This window comes from Periplaneta americana, chromosome 9 (assembly GCF_040183065.1).
Source record: "Periplaneta americana isolate PAMFEO1 chromosome 9, P.americana_PAMFEO1_priV1, whole genome shotgun sequence".
Taxonomy (NCBI): domain Eukaryota; kingdom Metazoa; phylum Arthropoda; class Insecta; order Blattodea; family Blattidae; genus Periplaneta; species Periplaneta americana.
Genome location: NC_091125.1, coordinates 59,922,526 through 59,942,176, shown reverse-complemented (window position 1 = coordinate 59,942,176; position 19,651 = coordinate 59,922,526). Strand labels below are relative to the sequence as shown.

Here is a 19,651-nt window from a genome sequence, read left to right as displayed (position 1 = left end):
GGCAGTGAATGTGTTTCATTATGCGGTAAAACTTCTAAAATATAGATGACAATTTTGTACAGTACTTATTTATTTTTCTGTTTTCTTTTTCAATTAGAAAGTGAGTCGCTAAAACAGATGATAATTCACTCACTAATTCACGGACAGGTCCATGCACGCTTCCCTACGCAGACCGATCTCACTCTATCCCTTACCGATTAGCTTCCTCGGGACAGACTCTCCGCTCTTCCGTCATTATGCGGGCTGAACATGACTACCTATGACCGGTCTTCATAGTAACTCTCTGTAGACTGTCCGCTTCTTCGTTAGTCGTTTATTATTACTACTATTATTATTATTATTATTATTATTATTATTATTATTATTATTATTATATTCTGAAGGGACAAAACACATTTTTCCTCGTAATTATAGGACTGAATGTAAGTGTAATAATTATAAAAGTTAGTTGACGTTTAAGTTCTTTATATTTTTGTTTTGATTTTTTTGAAAATGACATCCTGACAGAGCAAAAATGTAATTAGGTTTGAGTTAAAAGTAGAGTGTATCTATTTATAGACGGTTCATAAAAAAAAAGCAAACAAATATTATTTTTAGATAAGTGTAATTTAAGAAGAAAGTAATGAAGAAACCACCGTAAGTACTATTGTAATTTCCCGCTCAAAATTTCTAGGACATCTTTTTCAGATAATTGTATTGATCTCGTATAATTCGCCACGTTATATAAAAAAAAAATTGGACACCTCTTTTCCCTTCAAGGACGTCTTTCATGAAGATGGCAAAATGCTTAAAATTAAGCATTGAATATTCGAGGTCATTTTCCATCCATTCTAAAGTGAAAAATGTCTGTGAGTCCTCCGATGACACAGAAGATGATCTGAACTTTTTGTCTGATGGAAGTAAGTCATAAGTGAATTTTTATTCGTATACATTTACGCACGAGTTTAGCACCATACTCCGAAGCAACTGAAGGTCAGACTATCGACATTAGAACTGACACCCGGCAGTACAAATAAAAGTCGCAAGACTGTCCGTAATGTTACGACCTAAAATGTGGATATTGTTATTTATTATTAAACATTCGTTTGATTAGTACATGCATTGTTCGACGTTACTTACAACCGGGTTATTCCTAATATTTGTAGTCTCCGCGTATTATTACTCTAACTTCGATAATTTGCCTTTGAATTTTGATGAAACAAAGGAGAGGGGGTGGAATTACACGAGAAAATACTGTGTATAGGTATGAACAATATGTCTCTAGAATCTTTACTATTTGTAATGTTGTCTGCAATCACGATTTTCTTGAAATGGTCTTATGTACAGTTAGAGAGATCGGGGTCATTCCATGCAAAAAAAGTATGCTTTTGAACCATGATATCTCAAAAGTTAAAAATATTGTAGCAGGTTATTTTATATGTTCTAAATATGAATTTCACGCAATATTATATTTATATCCTTCATAGTTTGGCAGCAATCAGGATTTAAAATATTGGTTTAGGAAAGAACATGGTTTCATTCATTGAAGTTTTCTTACTATGTAAAAGAAGATGAAAAACTGATTTCAATGCAATTCGAAAGAGGAGAGCCTTGTTTATAAATTCCCTCAAAATAAAAACATTATAATTTTTTAAGTAGTTACCAGCCGTAAAATAATTTAAAATAATATAGAACACAAAATGCAATTCATTTTTACAGACGAAAAAACATGTGTTTAATTTTTTAGGGTATATTGATTCCACTGTGAAAATTTCAGAATATTGACTTAAATATCGTGTCAATTTTTAATAAAAACAACTCACCGGAATAAAGGAGCTCAGCAGGTAGGCTCTCCCGTCGTACAGAATGTTACGCGATCAAGGTCAGCGAGACCGACGTTTCAGATTACTTATCGTTATGAAGTCTCGCGAGCGCTGCGACCGCCACACATAGCAAGCGATTTTCAACCGTCGGAACAAAAATTAATAAATTTATTAATTTAATTTTCACAGGTTTTTTTTAGATAACGTCACAAAACTTGAGAGATGGATTAAGAATAAGATTTTCTTCAACATGAATGAAATTCCCATTAATTTAAATTGGTGCATTCGAATATAAAACTATTTCTTTCTTCCACTGAGGTGTTTTATGAGCACCCCTTAATATTATTTGAATTAGTCTTTAAGGTATTAAAATATGGTTGTCCTGGTTTACAATAGCGTCTCTTTAGTTTCGATTACACTTCATGGGTGTCTAGAATATTTCAAATTATGGATAGCATGTAACTGTCACCCATTTTTCAGTAATCCGTATCACTCAAATATTAATGATATGGCGGTCATACTTGGCAGTTTCATTTATTTTCATAATAACACTATTATATTAAAAGCCCAAAAGAGTTCATGATATCACTGGCATATTCTTAAAATTTTGTATGGAATGACCCATCTGTATGAATTGATTTTTAAAAATTGGTAATATAAACTCTTTACAAAATTAATTAATTAATCAACAGGCTAAACCTTTGCTTACGAACAACGATTATAAGCAGGGTTATTCGCTTTATACTTTTTCGTAAAATGTTTACTTACTAACTGCACAAAATATTTCCTTCGAAGGTAGTCACTACTCCAAGCGAACTGATCTTGACCACAATTACTAAAACGACAATGCAGCCTCACTGCGTGCCATCAGTTAGTTCAATTATGTAATGACCGTCAACTTTATCATTCGTCACTTGTATAAAATGGCGACCTTGAGATAATATGGAGTTGAATTACAGATTATGATAAACGAGTATGCCATTTTATCCAGATACTTTATCAATTAGCACTATTAAACATGAAGTGAAAAAACGGATGATGATGATGATAATAATAATAATAACAATAATAATAATAACAATAATAATAATAATAATAATAATAATAATAATTTATTGCCAGAACAAAGATACATATTGATTTTTTACATAAAAATAAATGATAAATGAATTGTTTATATGAGGAATGAACGATCGAAAGAATTGACGAATAATGAACGAATGATGATTAAAGAAAGAATGCATGAATAAAGAAATAATGAACGAACGGATGAACTAACGAAAGAATGAATAGGAAAAGAATGAGAGAACAAAGGTATGAATTAATTGGTATGAATGAATAAACGAAGAATTAATTAACAAATGAATGCATAAATGGACGCGTGAATGAATGAGCAGAAGCATGAATGAAAGAGCAAATGAAGAACGGAGAGAATACGAGTATAGGAACGAGGAAAGGAACGGCAATGCGAATGAATGAAAGAGTGAATGGAAGAATGAACGAGTGAGTGAGTGAGTGAGTGAGTGAGTGAGAGAAGAAACAGATGAATAATCGAACGAATTAATTGTCACTACAAATTCCACCAGTGTCTAACTCAGGGATCGCACCCGGTTCGTCTGGATGGAAGACGAGCACACTAGCGTTCAACTATAGGCGCGGCTAGTTCTCTTCTTGTAAAAGTGAGAGTCTGTGCTATTGTAGAAATTTTAAATGTTAAGTCATCTTACTTTAGATAAGTATTCATTGCATTAAAAAAATATTATTCAACCGTTCTAGATAAGAATTCTTGACGCAGGTACTAGCAATTGTGCTTAAAAGTATGCCTTGTCACATCATGCTGTTTCATTTGCAATATGTTATGAAATAATTCATAGTAATCAATTACCTTCTTAGATTATCGCTTGTGAAATTAGGAATGGAAGATAAGGCAAATTCGTGGCAATTATTGTAGGATGATGCAACTTGCAGAACTATTACGAATTCAATTTCTTTGTTATATTGTTGACTATCAACACCGATTGCCATGGAATCTAATACAGTTTATTTCTCTTTTACAAAACATCTCTGTTGTCGGAAATATACAAGTTGCGTATATTCGTAGGTAATCCTGACATAATCTGAACCTAAAGGATTCTTTAAGCATACCAAAAATATATCATTTATGAATATTCAAGATTGTGGACAGAAGCGTATTAGATCTGTCTTTTTCATTGAATCCATACACTCCCAGAAATTGTTCTATGATAATAGCTTAAAGAAGAATGTGCAAATGCAGTAAAGAAAAATGTTACTATAGTTTTGTTTATAAATATATTTTATATTTAGATGGATTTATTCAGCAATATTATACATATAGATCCACCACACTATCAGAATTTGCTCTTAAATCCACTGCACAGGTCTTTTGACAGTTCGTGCTTTACAAAATAAGTCCTACTATGTAGGTTATGTCCCCATCACCTATGATTAAATCCAACTACTCTCCATAAAACATCTTAACAACCTAATATACAAACAGACATAAAAGTGAATAATTCAGTAGTTATGATTATCCCTTCGTAAGTTCGCATCATAAACTTCAACAGCTGATGTTCTAAGCTGTTTCACCTTCAAGAGGAACAATCCAGCCTTTTGGGGTCAAGACATGCAAGTGAACCCCTATTCCGATTTAACATCGAGAGTGATAGATTTTTTCTCCAGATATGCTCTAGAATTTTTGTCCAAAAATCCTTTTCCACACATAATGGACAAAAGCGGCTCCTTCTTCGGTGACAATTTTTTTACCCTTCCTTGCCCCCAGTCTTAGCCACGCTAAACCTTCTCTAGTATTTTTGCTTCAAGAATTTATTGTCACCCCTTCCCAATTAAGCATGAGGTCTGATTGAAATGTAGTGAGGATTTTTCAGAACATTGGAGCTCATTCTCTTGCCTCTCGATATCAATTAGACGCATCTTCACATTACGTCATATATTCCTTCTGTTATTCTCTCCTTTTTCCTACACCCATCCCATTCCTATATGATGCTGTCCCCTCTGCAGTTTATAAATCCACCGTTTTTCCTACCACTCTCTTTGTTGAACTCTGTAGCAAATCGACCCTAAAAGCGACTGGTCCCCAAATACAATTTTTAGCCAGTATTTTACCACCGTGATTTTAATATGAATTGTTTCGTTTTGGAGTCCAAACTCCTTAACACCCTCAATTAACTATGATTCTGACAATGTCAAGTATTCGTTTTAGGAAATCTATTTAATTTTCCCGCATTTGCTCAACCCCAGATTTCCGTCCCACACAACATAGGCTAGATGACTTTACTACAGCTCCGTATACTAGCTCCAATGCAGGAATATCTGGCACGTTAGTGGTCAATTTCAGTACTTCCGCGCTCTTTACCTGGCACTTGCTTTTCGTTATGTTAATGTGCTTAGTCCATCTCCGATTCATTGATAAAGTAACCCTAAATATATTAAATGTTTCACATTTTCCAGTATATGCCCGGCGTAAGTGCATCCCTGTTATATACGGATTCATTTTTTAAAAGTAATTTTATTGTCTTGGTCTTGTCTGTATTCACAGTAATACTAGCCTTACTTTTCTCGTCTCCGCCATCCTTGAAATTTCCTTCTATATTCGACACTTTCACTTCCACTGTCTTCTGTCATCTGTCTCTCGCAGCGTTACGTGACGAACCCGCATTCCCGTCCTCTCGTATAAATAAATAATTGACCTGTTCCTCCTTTAAGAACTGTCTTAGCCTGTTCTATAGGTCTCGCAAGCAGAGATTACCGACGACAGGAATCCGAACGAAACAATTCGATAAGGAAGAGCGGGCGACAGGAAAGATTATTTTATTCGTAAACATAATGTTCCATGTTTGATTCGCTTCGAATTTTTCTCTTGCTACGGTCTTCATTTCCACAGGCGATGTTCCCATCTGTTCATCTTCTTGGAAGAGGCAGTACTTCCATCGGGCCGCACCTCTTGCTCCCTCGGCGTGCCTACATACACACGTCAAAACAGACAGTAACGCCACCACTGTTCTTCGGTAATCGTTCCTTGCGCGAGCTATACCTGACCAGTGCTCTGCCCCTCTATATACTCTATTATACAGAGACGACATAGAAGTTGGAATCTGGTAACCAACGACCACGTTTGTGCTATCTGCGAGTAGCGCAGATCTGTGGTAATCCCCTATATTGGTTCAATTTCGTTAATAATTTATGGAATGAAAGTGGTTAAAAGGTTAAATACTTGACAATTTTGTTTTATGAAGCAAGGTGTTGAAACTCGCCACCTTCGTTGTCCACAGTTTTTGCCACCTACTTAAACAGGGGCGAGCTAAAGTTTTTTCTATGTATAATATATGTTATGTTAGAATTATTAGCAAAATAATAAATAAATAAATAAATAAATAAATAAATAAATAAATAAATAAATAAATAAATAAATAAATAAATAAACTATCAGACACTTTCTGCAGTTCACGTTAAGAAGAGGTGACTATCTTTTGACATGTAACAAGTTTCAATTCTTCCTCGGTGTGTGTGGATTTGTTTTGTATACATCTTTAGTCCACCTCAGAGATAAAAGTCTCAGGGAGTTAAATTGGGGTACCGATAGGACCACAAGTCCTTATTAATAACTCTGTCTCTTGATTTAAAACACTTTAATTTCTATCATCGAAATAATAACTGCATTAGCTTGTGCTGAGTAATGTTGAAGAAAAGCGAAATCACACCCCCTATCGGTTAATCCCCCCACACATTAATACGCACATATACGTGCATCAGAGTCCTGCACAACGGCCCAGCCCATGGGCTGCTTCCGCACTGCACAGCACTGGGCTCCGCAGTGTCGCACGGAACTCGTGACGTCACTTAGCATCACCGCACGGGTCGGAGCGAACTGCTTGCGGAACGGCTTTGCGCAGTGGGCTTGTATTAAGGCATGGGCCAAAGTTTCCGCTTCTATCAGTTACTTATGAATTTATTTTGCGCGGGCTTGTGCTTGTGTACGCTGTTTGATCAACGATCAGCTACGGTTTCAAACGTTTTCGTTTTAGTTTTTGATTTCGGTTTTTCAAGATGAGTCCAAATAATCACAAAGAAAATACTGTTTCTGTGAGGCTATTATTATACTAGCAAAGTTCTTTGACAAAGAATATGATAAAATATTTTATCAAATATCTTTGATAAAGGATTGGATTTGGGATATATTACACTACATAAAATCTTTTATAAAAGATTTTATCAAACACAACCTGAAATTAGGAACAAAAGCTCTCCGAACAATTATTGTTCCACAACAGTGAACTCGTGTTCCGAGGATTTGTTGATACTAATATTTACGCGTTAAGTTTATGATTTGTTTATACTAATATTTACGCATCATGTTTATAACACCATGAATGAAGAACAGCTACAATTAGTTCGATTATTACAATATGCATGTTACTGATCAGGGTCAAACCATGGATGGCAAGATGTGATAAGAGAGGTATACACCAGAACGTATTGAAAGGGCTACAATGCGAGGACTTGAAAAGTTATACAAATTAGTATAAAATATTATTATTATTGTTAATATTATTATTATTATTATTATTATTATTATTATTATCATTACAAAAATTACTTATTTACAACATTTCATTTCCTTCATACTCCGATATCAGAATTTTTTTGGTAGCAATAGTCCAGTTATGTTCTGCCATATTTGTTTCAAGGTATAGACATCTTTTATCGAAGATAACAAACTGAAGTTAAATTTATAAAAGATCTTTTATGACAGAAACGTTTATAAAAGAAAACCCATTACACTGATATATATTTTATAATATATGAGTAGTTTAATATCAAAGACGGACTCTTTCTGCTATGAAATATTGAAGTCTAAGCTTGCTTGTTCTGTGCTTTATTACTTAATGTTATTTTATTCCCAAGATATGTTCTGGAATGTTAATACTAAGTTATTGTTTTGAGTTTGCAATCTGAAGGTTATAATCTCGTCCTTTTTCTAGTTCATATGCAACTATCTAGAAATTATTTTCTAATATACTAAAAATTGGTTATCTGAGAATAAAATATTCTTTAATAGCATATCAGTTTATTTTTTTAATGAGTTCAGGGTCCGGTGCCGAAAGTTACATGCAATTTGCTATTAATAAAATTGTAATTTTTAAACAAATGTTGTGCTTTACTTTCGGAGTGACCCTTGTATATAGCAACTACATAAGGAAAAAGATTACCAAATTTATTACAGATTTTCGTAAAAAGCAAGAAGCTAAACAAAAATACTTCTGTCGTGCGTAATCTTTCTCAGGAACTATTACAAAATAGAAATTGTAGATAAATACACATACTAATGAACAAATCCATGTTTCTTCAGTGGAGCAAGGACCAGGGACATGACGAGATACCAGTGAAGAATTTTCTCAAACGACAATTTCAGCACGTAGAAAGAGAAAGGAGAATTTAGAAGCTGAAACAAAACTGAAAGGAAATTAAAGAGGCAAGCTGGACAGAAATATATCTCTGGTGAAGAATTGAAGGAAGTAGTCATAATGAAACCTAAAGGGCCGTATTCATAGACATTTTTAGCGCGGGCTTTCGGTGGATTATCATCGTTTTTCGTATTCATAAACCAGTGTTAGCGAAAGGATATGATTTGAATTCTATACTAGTAACCAGTGGATAGCAGGGGTGTCTTTATGGTGAAAAAGAAAAGAATTTGAATAGATGCACTTTGGCAAGGTTATGGAATGGTTTTTTAAACTAACTTAAGCAAAAAAAAAAAATTCTCTCAAGTGAATAGGCAATTTTGGAATGCTAGCTATATTGAAAGAATGAGAGAGAAATGTGTTGAGTCATTGTTTATTACATGGGCTAATAAAATTAACCATTTATTGATTTCTATTGTACATGGAACACTTTGATTTTATGATTTTAATGATTTCTTTGACAACATGCCCTCTTATATTTAGGAATTCAATAAATTTTTATTTTCTTTTTTTTTTTATTAATAGTGCCAGTAACGTCCTTAAAGACATGCTAGTAACATACTGTGGTTATACGTTAATATATTATTAAAATAATTTGGGAAGTCAGAAACTTAAAATAGCTCTCCTGAAAAATTTAGTAAAATGGACTTGGAACAGTCTGGTTCTCAGCCATCGATATGGGAAATGCGTGTTTTTATTCGGTTGAGAAGTTTTTGTCATCCAGTCTACTCTCAAAAGATCAGAAAGGTAGAATTTATAAAACAGTTATATTACCAGTTGTTCTGCACGGTCGTGAAAATTGGACTCTCACTTTGAGAGAGGAACAGAGGTTAAGGATGTTTGAGAATAAGGTGCTTAGGAAAATATTTGAGGCTAAGAGGGATAAAGTTAAAAGAGAATAGAGAAAGTTACACAATGCAGAACTGCGTGTATTTTATTCTTCACCTGACATAATTAGGAACATTAAATCCAGACGTTTGAGATGGGCAGGGCATGTAGCACATATGGGCGAATCCAGGAATACATATAGAGTGTTAGTTGGGATGCCGGAGGGTATAAGACCTTTAGGGAGGCCGAGACGTAGTTGGGAAGATAATATAAACATGGATTAGAGGGAGGTAGGATATGATGGTAGAGACTGGATTAATCTTGCTCAGGATAGGGACAGATGGCGGGCTTTTGTGTGGGCGGCAGTAAAACTGCGGGTCCCTTAAAAGTCATAAGTAAGTAATACAGATGTAAGAGTTCAACGAACTTCGGTCTGTCTGCGTTAGTGAACTACCTCCCATCTACCTTTCTTGCTACAGTGTTGCAAGCTAGTCGCATTGGAAGCGGCTTCAAACTAGTGGTTCTTAATTAAATTTACATGATAACCGTCCACGCTATTGAAATGCGCCAGGGAGACAAATGATTCATTTGATTTTCTTTCGATATGGGACAAAATGACGATCCTACTCGCAATAGTTACCGAATAAGTTGTTAAACATTTGGGAAAAACATATTTTCTGAGAAAACTATTGATTTTCCATCAATATGGTAATACACTTTTTGTTACATATAACATGAGCTATTCGCTCTGAAAATCTACAGGCTTATTTCATTTCCAATCTATATGCATATACATATTCATAGCCATCCTCTTGCTTCAAACAAAAGCAACAATTTCTTCAAGGACTCTTTGTAATCCTCACTCAGATGTATGCTTTCCTTCGCTTCAATAATATTGTTCATATCTGGAACCTTGTTTTTGTCCGTCAGAACGATGCTTCGAACCCCGATGCTCGCGAGGACCGCGAAACGACTTCTCTTCTCCAACTCTTCATTAATCAGACTCATTGTGGGCTGAAGATGTGGATGCTTCAACAAAGTGAGGATCTCGCATAGAGTGTTATGGTACTCCTGTATCAACAGTTCGGAATGTTCAAGTACTTCAGCTGATGCACTCGTATGCATAAAATACTGCAGATCCACGGCTGGCGACGTATAGTGAGTTAACTGGAAATCAACAAATCTGGAACAAGAGAGGCATTAATGAAACTACATCCTTTTATTTTTTTCTTCATTGTAAATCAAACTATCGTGTATAAAAATGATGATCAGAATGCATGTTTATAACATGGAAATTTGTACCTCAGGATAAAAAAGTTGAGTAGGTGGGGAAAATGATAATGGAATCTAGATTCATTTACTTAGGAAATTTGGTTGCAGCTTAGTATACAAAATTGATCCGATTTCAAAATGAGCGGAAATGAGACATTCTGGTAAACCGATGACAGTGGATACAAAATTAATATTGGACAATATTACGTCTAAGATAGCACAAAATTAATGCAGTGGAGTCTGGTTTTTAAATAAAATTAATTCTCAAAAACTGAAAGCAGCTCTGATATCACTATTGGGCATATCGAAATTGGACCAGTACAGATATAAATAAAGCTACCTGATAAAAATTACAAATTGCTTGTTTAACCGAAGAAATGCAAGCCTTTAGAACAAGAGGATACAGAAACCGGTGAACACTAAGATAACTTATTGGTGCATTTTTCTTAGATTACCGTCACAGTTCACATTATCTAAAATGGGAAAGTTCATGACGATGATGATGATGATCATGATCATGATCCTGATGATGATGATGATGATGATGATGATGATGATGATGATGATGATGATGATGATGATGATGAATAAGAAGATTATAATGGTGGCAAATGAATCTATATCCCTTTAACGTCAATATTATTTTCTGTAGCTCTTAAGTATATTTTTAGAGGAATGTAAATAACATTGAGATTATTTGGACTGTACAGTGTAAATAGAGTGAAGATAGAAATAGCATACATTATTTTTAAAATTGATTTTGTATAAGAATATGCCAAAGCTTGCAATAATAAGAGAATTAGTGAAATATGTAATGAAACATTGAAGTAACACATGGAGTGGATGTATCTTTTAAAATGAATTTCATTCATATTCAAAATTCACATAATTCACAAGTTAATTAAACATGAAATTACACATATTAAATATTATCCTTGTTATGCAAAAGCTACTGTATAGTTGTCAAAGTAACACAAAATGGAGATATAATAAAAACTAATTCCAATTTACTTTTTTTAATTTCTGTTCCTAAATAAGTCCAAGGGACAGATATTACACAGAACAATTACTTTCGAAAAATATCTTGTCAGAAAGATAATAAGTACTTAAAAACAAATCATCTAGTCAAAATACCTTAAGAAAACTTTAGATCTTCAAATATCTGTACGAATTTGTACAGAGCAGTCAACGCAAATAGATAAAAAAGACCTAAAATTTTCCTAAAATACGAATATCAGCAGAACACATAAATATATCAACTTCAAATTATCTAGAGGAATTATTTTTCAAAATATAATCTAAATCGTTGCGGAATTAAAGAAAAGAAAAAGGATCTAAATTATAGAAAAATAATGTTTGAATTTGAAAGATTGGGAAGTAGCAATATCACTGTACTCGATTTCCTCTCCACAAACTATTTACATATAAGGCAATACATTGTATTTGTCTAATGAAGATCAGCATAGGTGTATCTTCAATGTTTAGAGTTAAATTAACCTGCGTCTCCAAACATATACCTGCTACTGCATGCTACTTGCTACTTATATTGCAGTCAGTTATTGAAGGACATTGTGTCGACTACTAGGTTAGTAGATCTTCAGACGAAGAAATTGATGAAAGTCATATTATGTCTAGCGAGATCAGGCCGAGGTTTTCCCATTTGATAACCTGATATTCACTTTACAACCAGGGAAAACTTTGGAGAAAGTCCAACCAGATAGTAAGCTGGGTTCGAACCGACTCCCGAACGAAGTTCTGCATTGAAATAATATCTAGAAAAAATTTTAATAGTAAAAATATTTTTTTACATATAGCAGAAGGACAGTGTTTTACAATCCAATTTTCATTATTGTACAAATACAGTAATGGAGGAAAAATTGTTGAATATTTCCAAAAATTTTACTGCTGTAAGCTGTAGCTAACCCCTTAAGACACCTGCCTGCCGATCCGGAGTTGCGCTCGGGCGCGGGTTCGATTCCTGCTTGAACTGATTACCTGGTTGGGTTTTTTCCGACGTTTTCCTCAACCGTAAGGGAAATTTTGGGTAATGTATGGCGAATCTTTCGCCTTATCTCGCCAAAATATTATCTCGCTATCACCAATTTCATCGACGCTAAATAGCTTTGTAGGTGATACAGCGTCGTTAAATAACCAAGTAAAAAAAGAAACTACCAGGTTATCCTAGCATCGGTAAAATTACTAACAACTGGATGGTAATTTAGAAAGGTTATCTAATATTCACTCTAAATTGAAGAAAAAGGCGTAATCGGAAAAAAACGAACCTGTTATTCGGTCCAACGTCCTACTTTAATATATTATATGGATCTGTCATCTACGTTTCAATTTGGAAATATGTACAAATGAGAGAATTAACATACAAGTGTTAAACACTTCGTTCAGAATTTCACACAACAGACATTACACATTGCTCCAAAGGTTTATGTTCTGGTTTTTAAGAGTCAAAGTGTCATAAGTTACAATTCCTCATTTTTATTGATTTAAATTCTCTGTATTCTCATGAACAAGAAGATATTTACTATAAAAACATAATGTAATTGAAGTGGCCGTCCTTTTAAATTCCTTATTAAGTTATATTTTCAACTTTGTTTTTCTCAGAACTACATTTATATGTACTAAGGTTCGTGTTTCACTGGAACGGATAATGTTAGAGAAATGAAAATTTGCACACTTACTTCAAGGTTATTGTAGAATATTGTCAGAAATAATTATAAATTTAACATTACTACATGGGAAATTGCGCAAATTTTGATGTAAAATTCAAATTATATTTCATTTTATTTTCCTTGCAAGGAAAAAATTTCTTGTCGCGTCCATCTCTGAGCTCTGAGTTAGTTAAATATTTTTTTTTTACATTTCATTTTACTGTGACATGAAGAATGAGATATAAAAATTTAATCTGTGCCGTACAGTTACTTTGTATGGAAATTGTACCTAAATTAATTGTCATTTTTTTCATATTTAACAATTTTCTTTATAGTCAATCCTTTTATTACAAAAATATACCAGCCAGACCTATGAAAATGTACAGCTAAGGGCGCAGAACATGTACATTATCCGTTATAATTTGGAGAGAATTCTAATATTGGTTCCTAAGAAAGTCAAGATTACTATTTACAGTATACTGGGTCTGTCTTAGCTGTTCACACTTCCCGGATTCTTAAAAAACGCGAAGATCACAAATATGATACGAGATTGGGGACTTCTGAATGTACAATAGTGGCAAAAAAAAAAAAGCCGGACCGACCCTTGTAGCTGATTTCAGAGCGTTGTTCACTCCAGAGCATGATAGACTGGTAACTAAGATTTTCGTGGTTCGAATTCTGCCTGGGAAGGAAAATTTTTTGTTCCTTATTCCAATTTATTTCCAATACTTTTTCGATTGCAGTGATATTTTACTACTTAATTAACTTACAAAAAAAAAGTTTCCTTCTCAGGCAGGATTCGAACCAAGAAAGTCTTAGTTACCAGTCTGTCGTGCTCCGGAGTAAACAAGGCTCTTGAAATCAGCTACAAGGGTCGGTCCGGTTTTTTTTGCCACTACTGTACACTATACTCACATCTCACTGAATTGAATTTAGACAGACTTTATTAGTCCAATTCATTTGGTAAAATTTCAAATTTGTTCTAATTTCTCTTTCGTATTGACCTGCCGCACCGCGGCTGTAGCTTAATTTCTTTTGTGGTCTTGAATTCAGCAGTAAAATAAATCGGCATCTGGTACGACGCAAAGCAGCTATAAATGTTACTTAGTTTACCATAGTTAAACGAAATTTTCTTCTAACATACTTAATGTAGAACTAACCTGACTTCCTCGACTTCTCCTGTATCTTCTGAGTAGCGGAACATCATGTTGTTGAACCATAGATCTCCATGACAGAGAACATTGAATTCTTCATCTTTTCGCTTGGTTTCTAGAATCCATTGTTTCAGTGCTGTGTCACCAATGTTGTGCAGCTTGCGTGCGAACTTGTCCTTGTAATCAGGCCATGTTTCCACTTCTTTTGCAACAGTAGTGATATTTCCTCTAAAGAAATTTTCCATTGTTATGTCTTCATCTTTAGAAAATGCGTTTTCCATGAATGGTTTAAAACTGTCAGGATCCTTTTGGTACAGAACCAGAGTGGCAGCGTGAAAACGTGCAATCGTTCTCATGACAAGGAGGCAGTGCTTCAAGTCCAAACCACATTTTATCTCTACAAGTCTGAAGCCACTTTGTTTCAGATCTTGTAGTACTATTGACGAAGCGGTTTCATCCGAGTGAGAGTAGAAATATTTTGCAGCAATAGGTTGATTACTTAAAGAAGGCACCTCATTCAGTAACTTGTACATTGCCGGGAAGACGATGGTAAATACGGTCGTTTCCTGATAGAATATATTTGCTTCAGATATAACCTGTAACATGAATGTAATAATTCAAATTTCGTTAAAATGTGTCACAATTTCATCTTGTACGATAGTAATACATGAATTAAAGTAACGCATAATCTGTTGTCCGATACTTTTCTCAACTGTTTTTAAACGTCAAAATAAAGAAAAACTTTGTTTAAATGTTTTTGTATATTATTAAAATGCATCTTAATGTAGTCGCATTTTAGAGTACCATTACTCCAGTAACTACTTTGAATGAGGTATATTACAATGTATAATAAAAAGCTATTAAAATACATTGAATAATTTTAATGATTTTTATAGCATTATCATTTTTGTCTGACTCCAAATGTATTATAATGTAGGTCGATAGATTGTCATGTAATACGAAGGACCAAATACAAACAACAAAAATCATGTGAATATACGACGGCTATCCTGAAACTAACTTCCGTTCTTACGTGACCGGTGACGAGCTATTTATTTTTTTTTCGCACAAATGTAGTGTGGCTCAGTGTGCAGCCAGCTTCGGTCGAATGAAGGGCATGTCGCCTTTAGTTACTTTACAACGAGTACTCAAATTGTGTCTTCTGATCCTACATCCCGCCAAATGAAATGTACAGTCATTAGAGAGTTTACGCACCCTCGTCACTCGCTAAACAGATAATTCTATATTCACGTCAATATTGACGTATTTGTGTACGTTAAACTTCGGAAAGAATCTAAGGGATCGGCGCACATATTCCTGTAATATAAGACTCTGTTATACGATATTTCACGCTCTGTTAAATATATTTATCATGCCGTATCTCCTATGAGATAGTGAGTCAATCGCGCTAATTATGTTTTTAATTCATAGTTAGATGTCTAAAGAAAACATAGAAAAAAATTCGAACTATGTTTTTTTCTAATGACCAAAAATATACCAACTCCGATATGATCTGTTCAGTTTACACCTTCAAAAGTTTTTAAGCGGCGAACTTTTCAATTTTTCACTTTAGATGGGGGTCAAAGCGAGAGGAATGTTGAGAAAGAATGGAAATTACTTTTAAAAGTAGTTGTTACTCAAAATATTTATTGATTTCCAAGTTACCATAAGTTAAACAAAGGAGGTTTTACGCTTCGCGCAATACTCACGACTGAACCGTTTGTCTGTTCGAATCTCAACGAAAAGTTCTTTCAGGAGCTTTCTTATACATCGCCAAGAATAATTTATCCATCTTGACTGTTCTAAGTAGATGAATATCATCCACAGTCATGAATTTCAAACGATACGCCATGTTTTAACATCGAAATAGGCGTACGGTAAACTTCGTTCACTTCTACATCATCCATTTAGAAATAGCGGGCCCGCTAATGATATAACGTGGGGTGAGTGGCTCTATCATCAATGACATCAACATAGCGTTAACCGTTTAGCATACCGGTAGGTTGAAAAAGCTCTCTATCAATAAGATTTCTCCTACTAAGACATTCTAGAGCAGTTGAAATCCATGGCCAACCAACGGAGACTACGTGAAGATAAAACAATAGTCAGTAAATTTGAGCCTTACTGAAGCACAGAAAAGCCAAAAAAATATGCACGTCCAAAGTTTTTCTCACATCAAAAACTAATGTACGCACTATTTTTTGGAATGCTGAAGTGTACTGTCAATCTTAAAGAAGAGCATTCAACACTCAGTCATGGCTAAATTCACAGGCGGCATAATTGTATGACTTAATTTGGCTGGAGAGTCTATTGGAAAATAGTTGAATGTCGTAGTTCCTTAATTTGTCAACGTAAGTTATTTTCCGTGTTAAGAATTTCTTCTTCAGGTTGGTTATTTCGTGGAGAAACACAAGAAGTTAAATCGTCCATTTAGTAGAAAGAATTTTCCTGTTGATGCTTACCTTTATCGGGATTTATGCATATGAATTTAATGAGTCTCTCGCAGAAGGAAATGTTGCAAAATTTTCACTGAAGACAGAAAAGTATTCAGTAACGCTACCAAGAAATGTTTAGGTACTGATATAGAGGTACTAAAATGGGCTATAAACTTCGATTGTAAACTTGGCCTATCGTTGGAACAAGTGTTAGGACAAGCATGGTGACTGTGTTGAAAAGTAATGCGTACCAGTGCCTTATTTCTCTGTTTCACTATATCTATCTATGAAATAAAGTTTGTCCATGAGAGCTCTTGTTACAATACTTTTTGAAGCACCCTCGTACATTGCATTATGATACAACACAGAAACACGAAATAAAGCAATGAAATCAGTAAGCTAAATAGAACAGGGACCAAAAATCGAATCACAAACACAAAGTAGTTTCTGCAGGAGCATAAATTTAGTAAGAAGCTTAAAAATAATTGTATCAGTATGTTTGTAAAATAAAGTTTGTCCATGAGAGTTCCTGTTGCATTACTTTTTGAAGCACCCTCGTACATTACATTATGATACAACACAGAAACACGAAATATAGCAATGAAATCCGTAACCTAAATAGAACAGGGACCAAAAATCGAATCAGAAACACAAAATAGTGTTCTGCAGGAGCATAAATTTAGTAAGAAGTTTAAAAAGAAGTGTATCAGTATGTTTGTAAAATAAAGTTTGTCCATGAGAGTTCTTGTTGCATTACTTTTTGAAGCACCCTCGTACATTACATTATGATACAACACAGAAACACGAAATATAGCAATGAAATCCGTAACCTAAATAGAACAGGGACCAAAAATCGAATCACAAACACAAAATAGTGTTCTGCAGGAGCATAAATTTAGTAAGAAGTTTAAAAAGAAGTGTATCAGTATGTTTGTAAAATAAAGTTTGTCCATGAGAGCTCTTGTTGCAATACTTTTTGAACACCCTCGTACATTACATTATGATACAACACAGAAACACGAAATATAGCAATGAAATCAGTAACCGAAATAGAACAGGGACCAAAAATCGAATCACAAAAACAAAGTAGTGTTCTGCAGGAGCATAAATTTAGTAAGAAGTTTAAAAATAATTGTATCAGTATGTTTGTAAAATAAAGTTTGTCCATGAGAGCTCTTGTTGCAATACTTTTTGAAGCACTTTCGTACATTACATTATGGTACAACACAGAAACACGAACTGTAACTACGAAATGAGTAACTTAAATAGAGCAGAGACCAAAAAACTAATCAGAAGCACATAGTGTTCTGCAGGGGCATAACTTTAGTAAGAAGGTTTAAGAAAAGATGTATATTTATTACACGTAAATAAACTGACATATTTTGTCTTCAATTGCGAATCAAATTACCTTAGCCAATGCTCCTTGCGACGTGGGTTTTGAAGCCTTTATAATGATAGACTTCTCTACAGTATCAGTGCCTCTCTTAAATTTGACAACGGCCCTGTACATGTCACTTCCATAATTGTCTCCAGGTGCCGTCGCTGCCTTGACCTCGGTAGAAATTACTGTGATGTTGTTGTCTTCTTCTGCAGATCTCAGAGCCTTCTCTAAGAAAGAGTTATTCATCCATTCTGGCCTAATGAGCTCGTTGTTAGTTCCCATAGTGGTTTCGTACAGTTTTTTTTTCTGAAATGGAAGAAATTAATCCATTATGTTAAATCCTCTCATTGTAAACCGTATTTTACTGGGATATTATATAACAATCGTGTAATGGTAGCTATTAAGACTCGAGTGCGAAGTATGTTACGACGCAAGCCATGGCGAGCAATGCGAGTTGCATACGGTATTTCTTCTATGTCCAGCTACATAAGCAATAGGTAAAAGCTATGTATTTATTTTGAAACTTTATATTTTAGTTAATTTTTTAATAAGGAATTATCAACACCGTCTGAAATAATGAGAAACAAGACACTGTAAGCGATAACATGTCTAGTCGCCGAGACTACGGAAATGAAAATCTGTAAAGAAATTAACCTTGTTTATATTCAGATAATACAAAGTAAAAAAAGTAAATATTCTGCAATGGGAGTACAAAAAATATTTGATTGAATGATTTTGTGAAACTTAACGGAACGAGGAGTTTATAATTGCTTTTAGGTGTAATATTAGGCCTTACAAAAGCCACTTCAAACTATTTTAAACATTATGGGCCGTATTCATAGACATTTTTAGCGCGGGCTTTCGGTAGATTATCATCGTTTTTCGTATTCATAAACCAGTGTTAGCGATAGGATATGGTTTGAATTCTGTACTAGTAACCAGTGGATAGCCGGGGCTAGCTTAGTACGCTCGTAGCGCGTACTGCGAAATGTCTATGAATACCTTAAGTATTTGAGGTAGAAGAAAATTAAAAACATCACTGTTTTTTGCATACTGTGGGCTTTATATTTGTTTTTTTTTTTTTGCTTCCATATTTATAATTTTTTACAAAATATTAATGGTTTTATTAGTACTTCTTCAATAATTTTGAATTTTAATCCATGGTTCAATCATAAAATATTAGAATGTAGCTAGTGCAATGCTAAGAAAAATCAGGGAGACGCAACGCCCTTTTTAAAAAACAATTGTACTTCGGTACTAATGCGATGTAAAGTGAAATATTCATATGCTGTCGTATGAGTGCTCATTTTTTTGTATATAAATTATTTTCGCGACATTTCAAACGAAAGGAATGAAGGTGGTAGAACGGGAGAGTTACCGCATTGCCGGATGTTATGCCGCGTACTTGGGAGAGATGACGCAGTCTTGTAGGAAGGGAAAATAATTGTGTGTTAGTGGTAAGAATAAGTTATATTTTTAGGAATGAAATATAAAGAAATAGGCTAAGTAAACTTAGTGTACCAGATTATTTAATGATTACATTAACAAAATATGTTATCTGCATCACTATCATCATCATAATCATAAAATTATATTAAACTCCACATGACATTTGA

The 19,651-nt window shown here is 34.1% G+C and overlaps 2 protein-coding genes and 1 long non-coding RNA gene across 3 annotated transcripts in view; 1 reads left to right on the top strand and 2 right to left on the bottom strand.

The window, feature by feature from the left end:
• LOC138705972 (uncharacterized) overlaps positions 1 to 2,715 on the bottom strand; it is a 52,064-nt gene extending 49,349 nt beyond the window's left edge. The window contains exon 1 of the mRNA XM_069834803.1: positions 2,571 to 2,715. The gene's annotated coding sequence lies outside the window, so the exon portion shown is untranslated. The remainder of the gene's footprint in view (positions 1 to 2,570) is intronic.
• The window catches only part of LOC138705986 (uncharacterized), a 394,464-nt gene that overhangs the window by 72,913 nt on the left and 301,900 nt on the right, over positions 1 to 19,651 (top strand). The window lies entirely within an intron of this gene.
• On the bottom strand, positions 9,873 to 18,341 carry LOC138705983 (uncharacterized). The gene is made up of 3 exons (XM_069834833.1): positions 18,063 to 18,341; positions 14,226 to 14,815; positions 9,873 to 10,313 (listed from the first exon to the last, which is right to left on the bottom strand). Exons 1-3 carry the CDS (start codon positions 18,315 to 18,317, stop codon positions 9,929 to 9,931), a joined length of 1,230 nt encoding a protein of 409 aa, XP_069690934.1. The 5' UTR covers positions 18,318 to 18,341; the 3' UTR covers positions 9,873 to 9,928.

What these genes read in the sequence shown, in the direction of transcription:
- LOC138705983 (XM_069834833.1), bottom strand. Translation starts at nt 18,317, where the DNA reads ATGGGAACTAACAACGAGCTCATTAGGCCAGAATGGATGAATAACTCT. An exon ending in CGCAAGGAGCATTGGCTAAG is followed by an intron (nt 14,816 to 18,062) that starts GTAATTTGATTC and finishes TTCATGTTACAG; the next exon opens with GTTATATCTGAAGCAAATAT. An exon ending in GGAGAAGTCGAGGAAGTCAG is followed by an intron (nt 10,314 to 14,225) that starts GTTAGTTCTACA and finishes CTCTTGTTCCAG; the next exon opens with ATTTGTTGATTTCCAGTTAA.